General features: G+C 46.8%; 1 protein-coding gene across 4 annotated transcripts in view; it reads left to right on the top strand.

Moving 5' to 3' along the window:
* The window catches only part of DGCR2 (DiGeorge syndrome critical region gene 2), a 59,748-nt gene extending 48,394 nt beyond the window's left edge, over window positions 1-11,354 (top strand). For 2 of the 4 annotated variants that reach the window (XR_014519919.1, XR_014519920.1), the window contains 4 exons: window positions 2,408-2,560; window positions 3,835-4,071; window positions 5,131-9,261; window positions 9,610-11,354. Coding sequence is in view for 1 of the 4 variants with exons in the window: in XM_083479056.1 (XP_083335182.1) it covers window positions 2,408-2,560; window positions 3,835-4,071; window positions 5,131-5,372 (632 nt within the window). In the remaining 3 variants the exon portion in view is untranslated. Of the gene's footprint in view, window positions 1-2,407; window positions 2,561-3,834; window positions 4,072-5,130 lie in introns of all 4 variants that reach the window. The other 2 variants (XR_014519921.1, XM_083479056.1) reach the window with 2 other exon arrangements.
* Window positions 11,355-12,233: the final 879 nt, after the last annotated feature.

Below are 12,233 nucleotides of genomic sequence, written 5' to 3'. Positions count from 1 at the left end.
ACTTCTACAGTTTGGGATTGCCTGGAAAATGAATTGGCTCTTGGCTATTGTGAAATGTATTTGGATTCTTGGAACGCACATGGCAGGGTGTTCTCGACTATTTCTAAAGTTCCTGTCCTTACGCTTAACGCTTGTGGCAGGTTACTTTTCAGCCAAGGTGGCAGAAATGTGAGCAGTATTATGCATTGTTGCATTATTGTGTCTGTGAGGGGACCAGATGCCCAGTTCTTTCAGTGCTTAGTTCAGGTGTGCGGGAGGAGCCTTTGGCTGCCCGGATGCTGTCGAACTGCAGCTGTCATCAGCCCCAGCAAGCATGGCCCAATGGCCAGGGGTTCTGGAGGGTGTAGTTCAACAGCATCTGGAGGGCCAAAAGTTCCCCCACACTTGCCTGAGTTGAAACTTTCTTTGTGGGCAACCCCCCTGCCCCTACAGTTTGTGAAAAGTCCCAGATGCTGTCTGCCTGAACAGTAGGGTGATAACCGAGCAGCAGGGATGACTTAGACCAGTGAAACTAGACCTGAAACTGTTGTTTGCTGTTTTTACTCCTTTTTCAGCCAGCCACACTCTTTCCCAGAGTGCTCCATTTCATTCCCTCTTCCTCCTGGTTTCCTGTTAACAATTGGCCAATATTCTATTCTCACTGAGGATGCTGAAGTCTCCCCCTACCCTGGTGCCTTTGCAAATGTGGTTCCCTGGAGACTGCTGGTGCACATCACCCCTGTCGTTTATTCAATTAAATATTTTTAGTCTGCACTTGAATAAAGTAGATTGAGGCAGCTTACAGTATGGAAAATATAGTAAAGCTAGTCTGCAAGCGTCTATAAAACATAATTAAAAGCATATATAAAACATCAGGTGCTGCTTGTTTCAAAAGAGAAATTCACATTGTGAAGGCCCGTCTAAAACAGCTGCACATGTGTGGTGCTGTTTGGGCTTTATAAGGATCTAAACTCAGAAAATGGGTTTGCTTTTAGTAAATTGGTTGGATTTGGAAACAAAAACATTTATATTAAGCTTTTCAATTAGTTTTCCGCCACCCCTTGTTATGAGGCACAACATACTCTTGGTTAGCTTCAGAAGAGAGGCTTTTGAATCAGGTTACAGTATGTTTCATGACAAGAAGCAGTAATGCTAGAATAACAGGTCATATACCAATCCAATTTATGGGCATCTGGTGGTTTCACAATTGTTCCCCCTTGTCTTGTTGCAAACTTAGGATCTTAACACTTCTTGCATTTTTGCTTTCCAAATGCTTTGTATCTAAGTGGATTTGCTTGTATTGGAAAACAGATTAGTGACTAGCTAATTTTGTTTTGGCAGTGGGAGCAATATGAAAAGGAAAGTAGTTTTTAGCTGACAGTGCATTTCTCAGAACAGAGGGCTTCTCGGCTGATGCAGTTATTGGGAAGTGTTTTCTCACGTGGATTATTAATTTTGAGGAATCACAGTCGTTGAAGCTCCATCTATTCTTGGCTTACTTATCGCATAGCATTTATGTCCCACCAACCGTGATGTGTACGTGGTCCTCTCGCTCCTCATTTAATCCCCATACAGCAACCCTGTGAGGTGGGTTAAGCTGAGAGGCAGTGACGGGGCCGAGGTCACCCAGTGAGTTTCATGGCTGAGCAGGGATTGGACCTCTGGTCTCCCAGGTCCTAGTCCGACACTCTTTAACCACTATACCCCACTGGCTCTCAAGTCAAGAGGTTTGATTCCCCCAGAGCATAACTTCCATTAGGAAAGCCAGCATTCATCACAGCACTTCTGTCCAGATTTCTAATGCGCGGAGAGGACTGAGTACTGCATCTGCACCCTAAATTTGAGAGGTACTTTAAAAGCATAATGGGGGCACTGAAAATATATTTTTGGAAGAGGATTAATGCCATTTTGAGGAGTCTCCATTAGAAGCAGCCTGCAGGTCCAGGCTACCAAGAATTGTGTGAAGAACTTGTTTGATTCAGCGGGCCAGATCTTGTGTCATCAGGCGATTGACAGGTGGGGTTGTCCTGTCAACATGCCGAGGTTGCCTGTTGGGATAGAGGATGGTCCAGCAGAAAGTTGTGCGGGGAGCTCAGTTCTGCTTTCTGCGTCCCCCTCTCTTGCCTGCCCCACATCAGATGACACATACGACCTCAGGTGGGTGAGGTTTCAGCAAAACAGCCGCATGGACCGATTGTCGAGGCCCGGCAGGCCAGGTTTGGCTCGGAGGTTGAAGCTCCACCACCAAACATCTAGACACATTCTTGCTCTTATCTCCCCTTCCTCTTCCGCAGTTTTCCAGGAAGTTCTCTTTTGGTTGGTCCCTCCTGCTGAATGGCCGGAAAAGAGCTTGGTTGGAAATGAACCGCACACCACTGATTTTTTGCCATAATGTAATGGGATCTCTACTTTTGATTCCTCCATGCAGACGGCAACAGTTTGTTCGACTCCATGGCGAGCGGCATGCGCCTCATCGTGAGCTGCATCTCCTCCTTCCTGATCTTGTCCCTGCTCCTCTTCATGGTCCATCGGCTACGGCAGCGGCGCAGGGAGCGCATCGAGTCTCTGATCGGAGCAAACCGTAAGTCCCTCGCCTGTGCTTGATCTGGAAGCCCCTGAGTTGCGGAACTCTCCTTTGCAACAAGGGTGTGCCTGGCACCTTCCTTAAGTCATTGCCCTCATATGCTGAATGTCATCAACCTTTATTACGGTCCAGAGACCCAACAAATCATTACAAAACAATACACAATTCATACAGCCTACCTCTGGGTTAAACAAGCATTTTGTTTAGAATATAGGGCTCATTTGATCTTGCAACCACCGATAAAAACTTTGCCACTGCTAATGTTCTAACATTTGTCCGGTCTTCCAGTAGGAACCTGTCATAGTGAGCCTCTGATTTTCCCGGGAAAGGTACCAGCAAGGGTAGTATCAGTTCAGCCCTGGCTTGCTCATATTTTGCACAATGCAACAAAATATGTTTTATGGAATTGATATCTTGAGCACACGAGCAAAGTCTGTCCTGGTAGGGAACTCCTCTCAACCTGCCATCCAACACTGCAGAAGGAAAGACATTTAGTCTGGCTTTGGTGAAAAGCCTTCGGTAGTTTGGTAGTATGCTGAATATGCGTCTTTTTAACCCTGGCCGGTTAGGGTTAGGGTGTTGTTGCAGTGTTAGTAAGTAGTCCAGCAATATCAGAGGTTCCCACTATTGCCGTAAGAAATCTTAAGATAAAACACAAAAGTTAGAGAAGGCACGCTAGACGCAGCCTACTTTTGTGACCATATTGTCACTCATTCTTGGACTTTATGGTGAAGGGTGGGTAAGAAATTGAATTAATAATAATAATAAATCACTTACATGCAGCTTTCAGCTGCTGTTTTTTGAAAACACGTCTCTCTTTGACCCAGTGCAGGTGTGGAAGTTTTCTGGCCCTCTAGATATTGCTGAACTTGCAGCCTTACTCAGAGTTAGGCCCATCAAACTTAATGGACATGGCTTAGATCAATTAGATTCAACGAATCTACTACACTGAGTCAGGGCTAGCAATGTATCTGGCCCAGAGTCTCATGACAGTTCATCATTGGTAACTCCCTGTGATGCTTTGTTCATCCTTAACAGCACCAAGCTTCTTGCTTTAATTAGTTTTTATTAACTATTTCCTTGTGTTTAAAACAAGCAAACAGAAAAGTAAATATAGTAGTGTCTCCACTTTCAGTTTACAGAGCTTTTGGGTTTCAAGTTAGGCTTACCCTTTGCAGAACGAATGACCTACTTGGCGAGAGGTAGTGGTGGAATAATAATGTATTTTGGTTTGTGTGTGTTTTTCTCCTAACTCCCCTCTCCCCCAATAGTGCACCACTTCAACTTGGGTCGCAGGATGCCCGGTTTCGATTATGGCCCCGATGGCTTTGGGACTGGACTCACGCCGCTCCACCTTTCTGATGACGGGGAAGGTGGGGCGTTTCATTTCCACGACCCTCCTCCTCCCTACACGGCGTACAAATACCCAGATATCCAGCACCCCGATGACCCACCTCCGCCGTACGAAGCTTCCATTAACCCAGACAGCATTCTTTGTTCTCCCCCAGGTACATCGTTGAGATGTTGTCCTTTGAGTATTGTTGGGCTGCAGGATGCTATACCAGTAGAGCACATTGTGCACTCGGAAGGTGCCAGGTTCAATTCATGGCTTCTCCAGGTTAGGGCTGGGAGAGAGCATTTCCTGAAATCCCAGAGGACCACTGTTGGTCAGCTTAGTCCAGGGACATGGCACTCTCCAAATGATTTGGACTGCAGTTCCCATCAGCTTCAGGTAGCATGGCCAGTGGAATTCTGCTCCAAAGAATTGATGGTGGCCTTGTCCAAGTAGCTGATGATGATTATGCTGCTGCTGCTGCTGCTGCTAATAATAATAATAATAATAATAATAGTAGTAGTAGTAGTAGTAGTAGCAGTACAGTGGTACCTCGGGTTACCTATGCTTCAGGTTACATATGCTTCAGGTTACAGACTCCGATAACCCAGAAATAGTACCTCGGGTTAAGAACTTTGCTTCAGGATGAGAACAGAAATCGTGCAGTGGCGGCGGCGCAGCAGCAGGAGGCCCCATTATCTAAAGTGGTGCTTCAGGTGAAGAACATTTTCAGGTTAAGAACGGACCTCCGGAACAAATAAAGTTCTTAACCCGAGGTACCACTGTAGTAGTAATAGTAATATTTGTATCACTCCCATCTCCCAGCCACTCTGGGCGGTTTCTAGCATATACAGAAACATGATAAAACACAAAACATTAAAAACTTCTCTATTCATGGCTGACTTCAGATGTCTTTTAAAGATGATATAGTTGCTTCTCTCCTTGACATCTGATGGGAGGGTGTTCCACAGGGTGGGCGCCAATACCGAGAAGGCCCTCTGCCTGGTTCCCTGTGCCTTCACTTCTCACAGGGAGGGAACTGCCAGAAAGCCCTTGGAGCTGGACCTCAGTGGGAGGCTGAGTGTTGGGGGTGGAGATGCTCATTCAGGTATACTGGGCTGAGCCCGTTTGGAGCTTCAAAGGTCAGCTCCGACATTTCGAATTGTGCTTGGAAACGTACTCAAGAGTGCTGCCTCTGACTTGTCAATTCCCCCTTGCCTTTTCCATTTTCCAGGTGGAATCCATTCCCAGACAGGCCAGAGCAACCAGCTGTCCCTCGGAAACGGCGACGCATCTCCGCCGCTGACAGAGGAATCTCTTCCTCCTTCGGTCGGTCCTTCTCCAGCAGAGCTGGAAGACTCTGTTGACAGCAGCACCCTCCTCGTACCTCCCGACACGCCCTTAAGTGAAAGCCCGCCGGCAGAGACACTTTCAGGCAGCCTCCACAGTCACTGTTCTCTGAATACCATTGTATAAAGGAAAAATTGGGGGGCGGGAGGGGATTGGAAAAAAAAAGAAATCTTACTGCCGGTCAGAAATAAATTTTTGAGCAACTGTTTGCACACCAGATGTACAGACGGACACTAATGGACCGAACTTCAGAAATAAGCTCCGCTCCTTGTTTCTCTTTCTTTCTTTTTCTCTTATTTAGGACACTACTTTTATGTTCTAGGAAATCATGTGTCTTGGCTGTTGCTGTCATTTTCTAGCCTGGTTGGGTTGCCCTCTTTAAATTTTATTTTATTTTTGTTTTTTAAAAAAAGGATTATGGAAGCTGCACCTTTCTCACTAATGATGGGAAGAATGCAGAGGATGTTCTTTTTTAATTTTTCTTGAACAACAGCGTCCCGACTCTTTGTTCGCAAGGAGGAAGAAAAAAGCACGGATAGCTTTTTGTCGCCTGGCCTCTTTCCACCTCCCTCGTGAATCGCGGGAAAGGAAACCGCGAGCTGTACATTGGATGGAGACGTTTCTTGAATTTTGTGGGGACGGGGCTACAGGAGCTTGGAAACTCGGAAGCGATTACAGAGAGCCTGCCTGCTGGAGAATCTCTTTTGTCGCCCTGAAACGCTCCCCGGCCGCAACTCAGACCTTTCCTCCTTGAGCACAGAAGATTGGATTTTGGTGATGCTTGTTGGGTGTCCCTTTGAACAGAAGGCAGAACCACAACCCCACCGTCGTCCTGGCAGATAGAAACATGAGCCAAAGAAAAGAGAGGCAGGTAGACATGGACCTGCAGCTTTTGATTGTCATGTTCCTTTCAACACTGCCATGGAGGAGGGACTGCGAGGTTTAAAAAGGAGTTTGATGGATACTTGGCTGTTTCCTCGACGTAGCGCAGTGAGATCCAAATGTTTTTTGGGGGGAGGGCAAGGGGGACAGTTTGCAAACACCTGCTTCCTTCTCTGTGAAACTGCAAGTCCTGTACAGCGGCTCTTTTAAACTCTGTGACCCTCAATGCAATGGCTTCTAACAGGCATTGTGCATTTTTAAGGTTCTGGGTTTGGGGGATGAAATGGTGCCGGTAACTCCCTAAAGCTTCAATGAATTGGTCCAGTGTCATCAGGTTTCGCGCCCCCCCTTCCACTCTTATTTAATTCTGGGTTTTCATTAGAATTACTTAGATCGATGTTAATTTTACACCACTGGGGGGGTTGATCATTGAAGCCTTAAGGTATCATTAAAAAATTAGGCAACCCTAGAGAACGATAGCAGGCTTTTTGGGTGAGGGTGGAGTTTAGCACAGCAATGAATATTGCGTCCGAGCAATAGCCACTGTTGGCGTAAGTGGGATTGGGATTGAAAGAGTCACTAGGCAGGTGGCTGGGTTTCTTCTTTCCTTTTTCCCCTCCCCACCGTCCTCTTTGGTCCCCGGCGCTTGACAAAAGCCGTCGCCAGTGAACATTGCTGGAATTCATGACGAACCCGAGTCGGAAGATGCGTCTTGTACAGTTTAGGTCATGACGTTCAGGGTGTTATTCTCCCCTGCGAAGTTTTGTCTCCAGTTTGATAGGCAAGGTGCGTTTCGTTCCAGAGAGCTTGTAAATAGCGAGGAGGTTTCCGAATTGAGCCGAGAGGACGCCTCTCATCGCTAGCTAGTTTCCTTTTAGAGAGGCTGGCCAGGCGAGGAGGTGGTAATCTCCATCTTTTCACTGATGTGTTCCTCTTACCTTATGAAAGGCAGGAAGCCTAGAGGGACAGGAAAGGAACATGGAGTGTGTGTGTGTGTGTGTGTGTGTGTGTGTGAGAGAGAGAGAGAGAGAGAGAGAGCGCTACTTTCCCACTTGCTGACCAGGCTAGTTCAGGCCCCAACTTGTCAGGGTGCCTCTCCATTTCGCCTGCATTGCATTGGGTGTATTCCCATATGCAATATTTTGCAGGGGTCTTTTCTATTTTTCTACACTAGGATTTGTGATAGTAACCACCACGTGGGCTGTGTTTAAAGGAAGAGGGCAGGCTTCATTACGCAGAAGGTCCCAATCCCCGACATCTCCGGGTAGGGCTGGGGGAAAGGAGCCCTCTCTGAATCCCTGGAGAGCTGCTTGCCTGTCGGGAGCCGATGGTACCCACTCGGCAAGCCATTTGCCCGAGTCTTTATAGGGCAGCTGCGAAGAGCCCCTGAAAACAATCAGCACAAGCCGATGGAAGACAATTTGCAGCGCGGCAATCACGGTCCTGTCCAAGCATGTTAGATAATCATTGATAAGAGGATCGCCTTTCCTCGAGGAGCGTTGCAGACACAGCCCTTCTGGCGGCATAGGATAGGCTCATACAGTTACCCTTCTTCAGAGCACAGAAGTGCTCTGTGGAGTTGCCCCGGGGGGGGGGTGGTGAAACTGCAAGGAAACCCGTCTTGTAATAGGATTTTGTGTAACAAGCATTGATAGGTTGGCGGAACGGGTCTCCCCTCTCCTCCCTGTGGTGGCCGAGCCAGACCCGATGGCTACTGCAAGGCGCGGCTTCAAATGTGATGTCCTCCGAATGGGTGCAGAAGTTGCCTCGCAGCCGAGGAAAATCTGGTTCCTGGATTTCTTGCACCCACACACCCAGGATGTAGTGCAGAACAAGAGGGAGTCCTCCTTTATTGAGAGGACTTGCAGCTCCTTCTGCCTTTCAGCTGCGAGTCCAGGTGTAGCTGGACTGCTGTGGCCACAGGTACGTGTTCTGAGTTGGATGATGCTGAGCGTTTCTGAAGTATGAGAAATAAAAGCGGGTTTTGTGCGTTTTTAGCACACTCATAAGTTTTATACATTGTATGTACTGGCTTCTTGAGTTTTGTATGTGTGTGAGAGTGAGTGTTCAGGGTGCTGAGTATACCTGCATGTACTGCCGCTTACGATCTTAAGCAAAGCAAAGCAGAGTAGCATGAGATAGGAACCAGTTCTCCCCAGGCTGCAAAGCTGGCCCTTGGATTCGTTCTGCAGCAGGTGGGTCTGGGCCTAAGAGCGAAGTAAGATGCCCAGTCCCTGAAGTCCTTCAATAGCAGAGCTCAGCTGGGATAACCCAAGCGTTTGAATTAATCGCCACATGCAGCCAGTCCTCAGTGTGTTACTGCTCGGAACTGCCCATGCTTTGCAGTGGGTCAGTGGAAAGTAATACTGTACAGTCATACCTCGGGTTAAATATGCTTCAGGTTGAGCGTTTTCAGGTTATGCTCCGCGGTGACCTGGAAGTAATGGAATGCGTTACTTCCGGGTTTCGCCGCATGTGCAGACGCTCAAAATGACGTCATGCAGAAGCGGCGAAACGCGACCCACCCACGCGCAGTCGCATGTTACATTCTGCTCAGGATGCAAATGGGGCTCTGGAACTGATCCTATTCGCATCCAGAGGTACCACTGTACACAAAGCTATTAAGAGTGTCCCATTGAAGGCTTCTGTCCCTTTCCCGAGTGCCGGTGTTTATTTGTTCTGTTAGCCTGTGGAGATCTTTTAATTTTCTTCCTGCGTTGCTTCTCGGGGCGTTGCCAGAAAGACTAGCCTGGAGAGCAGAAGACTGAGAGGGTGAGATGAGAGCCACCTTCAAATATCTGAAGGGCTGGCACATGGAAGATGGAGCAGGCTTGTTTTTCTGCTGCTCCGGAGAGGAAGAATCGAACTGATGGATTCAAATGGCAGGAAAGGAGATTCCGGCGGAACGTTAGGAGGAACTTTCTAAGGATGAGATCTGACAGTGGAACAGTCTGCCTTGGGAGATGAAACAGAGGTTGGATGGCTGTCTGTCAGGGATTCTTTAGCTGTGATTCCTGCATTGCAGGGGGTTGGACTAGATGACCCTTGGGGTCCCTTCCAACTGCAGTTCCATAAGGCCTAATGCAGGTGCCATAGTAAACTGCAGAACCAATCTGCAATGCTCATCAGTACAGTGGTGCCTCGCAAGACAAAAATAATCCCTTCCACGAGTCTCTTCGTCTAGCGGTTTTTTCTTCTTGCGAAGCAACCCTATTAGCGGATTAGCGCTATTAGCGGTTTAGCGGCTATTAAAGGCTTAGCGGCTATTAAAGGCTTAGCGGATTAGCGGCTAAAAGGCTCTTAGCGGCTTAGAAAAAGGGGGGGGAGCGAAAAAAAATGGCAAGACTCGCAAGACTTTTTCGTCTTGCAAAGCAAGCCCATAGGGAAATTCGTCTTGCGAAGCAACGCAAAAACGGAAAACCCTTTCATCTAGCGAGTTTTCCGTCTTGCGAGGCATTCGTCTTGCGGGGCACCACTGTAGTTCTTGTGTTGGGGTACATGCCCCCCCCCGGCACTACAGGCTTCTTTCTGCATCTTGCAAATATCCCAATTGTTGTTTTCTTTTCTCCGTCTATTTTAATACTGTTTTGCCCCATTTTTTAAAAAAAGCCGATGTCAGCAGTAAAGGTTCTGCATATCTTTCCACAAATGTCTGATTGAGGCTATTGATCTTTAACTCGGATATCAGAGCATAAATGTCTTTAGCGGTTAATATTGTAGCCACAGGTTCCATGTTGACCAAATGCTTGGGAGTGGTGCAGGATGGAGAGCAGAAACAAACACACCGACAACAACAAACCTTTTAAAAGCCAAACTCTTAATTTGAGACAAATAGGCCTCTGCTATGAATTTCAGTTTATTAAAACAAAGTCTATTTTTGGGTTTTTGTTTTGTATTTTGCTATCGAAATGACACATCCCTCTGCTTACAAGCTGCCCTTTGCAAACCCTCTTGGTCGTGCGGTTTGTGCACGAAGGTATTTTTGTGTGTGTGTGTGTGTCCCCCCCCCAATTCAACGCACACAAAACAATAGTCTTACTTTGGTCTGGAGGGAAGAAACTTCTCATCGGTTCTGGGGACCCAGATGTCGTTCTTCAAACATTGCATGTTTGGACATAGGCTTGGTTGACTTCCAGTTCATTTCTCCTCCCACCCCCAGATGTGGGTCTTGTGTTTGAAAGGGATGATTGTGTTGGGTTTCTGTACATACCGCTCCCAATACAGCGAGCAGGGAAGGCAGACTCCCGGAAACCTTTGCTGCACAGTGTCAATTTTGACAGTCCGGCATGCGGTTGTGGAGATGGGGAAGAGAGACAGGAAAGAGCACTTAATAGACTGCGTGTCCTTGGCCAAATTAAACCCCAGCTAACGTGAAAAAGTGAAGGCAAGCCAGCAGCAGCAGATGTGTTCAGAGGTGGATTCCTTTCCCCAGTTTTAAGGGGATTTCTCCTGGTAGGCACAAGGAGCCAGTTCGCACTGGCTGAATTTCAGCCCCTCTCATCTTTTTATTATGGGGAAACACCAAGGGGGAGGTCTCTAACTCTGGGTAGACCCAAGGTTTGCTTGTGAAAGGTCCAGGACTCACCCCCTGACATCTCCAGGTTGCAGCCAGTGTAGACCGCAGGTGAGAATCCTGTGGTCTCAACAGGAGTTGGGCTCCACGAACATCTCGAGATCCTCAGGCCCTCTTCTCCCTCTCCACCTCCCCCAGTGTAGACAATTTGTGAGCCAGACGGACCAATGATTTGAGGCAGCTTTCTGTGTTCGAATCTCTTAATTGTCACGCTTCTTTTTCTGACGGCTGGATGCTAGACTTGCTGTTTGCTTGGGACATGCGTACAAGGCGACAAATGAGACACTTGCTTATTAGCTTCTCAGAAAATCACTTTTAGCCAAGGCTGTGTGTCTGCAGGACTCCCCCCACCCCGTGTTGTTGATTTGTGATTGGATGTCACTGTGGCTGTGTGTGCGTGCGTGTGCGTGTTTAAAGAAAAAAAAAAGATTTTGATATTCCATGAAAATACTATGTAGAAAAGAAATTTGATACTGTAATAGTTCGGTCCCTGTGACATTTTTTTTAAGTTTTAATGTTTTGATTTATTATTATTATTATTTTATTTTTTAGGAGAAAAAGAGGGTGGGATGGGATGACACTAATCTTTTATTTTTCTCAAGATGCTGTGAGAGACATTTCATCCAAATGCCAAATAAATTGTGTTCTGTAAAGAGGGCCCTGTCTCTGTGTTTGTGTGTGTGTGTGCCTCTCTCTCATCTAAAGGGAGGCAGTGGACCTCCCTAACTTTTTGGGGTTCCCATTGTGGTTGTGGGATATTTTTAAAGATCATATTTGCCAGGGGTTCCTGCTCCTGCCTGCTTTAACCCCACCCCATCCCTTTACACCCCATCCCTGCCCGGTTCCTTGAAGGCCCCCCCCATCCTCACTGCTCCTCTGTGTCTGTCCGTCACTGCTTTTCTTTAAAACCACCGTTATAAAACCTGCCTTCTCTCCCTGTCTCTGACTGAATGCAAATCCAGGATTCTAGTGAGGCGCTGCAAACCTTGCTGTGGGTGCTGTTGAGTAACAGTGATCTATTTATCTATCTTGCATTTCATCCATCATGAAATTCACAATGGCGAACCCTGCCTTCCCATCAGGCCACTGACCTCTCCCAAGCCTGCTAAAGCAGCAGTGAGATTATTACACCAAGTAATAATATGAGGCTTGTTTATAATATTCACTTAAACAACCTTAAGATATCAGTGACTTCCCTTCCTCTCTTTCCATGGTTCATTTTGCTCAACATAAACCCCTGCATATCTTATATAAACCAAACTATTCAGTGTTCCATTATTATACCCATCAAAACTTAAATTACGCTGTTGAATTTATCTTAATGCTGCCCACGTTTTCAAATAAACACAATTTTCCTCCATATATTCAATAAACATTTTCCATCCTTCTTTAAACGTACGTTCTTCTTCTTCTTCTCTTATTCTGTATGTTAAGTCTGCAAGCTGCGCATATTCCATCGATTTAAATTGCCAATCTTCTTTAGTCTGGACTTTGCTCTTTTTCCATTTTTGGGCTAATAAAACATGGGCCGC

This window comes from Podarcis liolepis (genome assembly GCF_965112155.1).
Source record: "Podarcis liolepis genome assembly, chromosome: 15".
NCBI classification, from domain to species: domain Eukaryota; kingdom Metazoa; phylum Chordata; class Lepidosauria; order Squamata; family Lacertidae; genus Podarcis; species Podarcis liolepis.
Note: the sequence above shows the minus strand (reverse complement) of the source record. Positions and strands in the feature narration are given on the sequence as shown.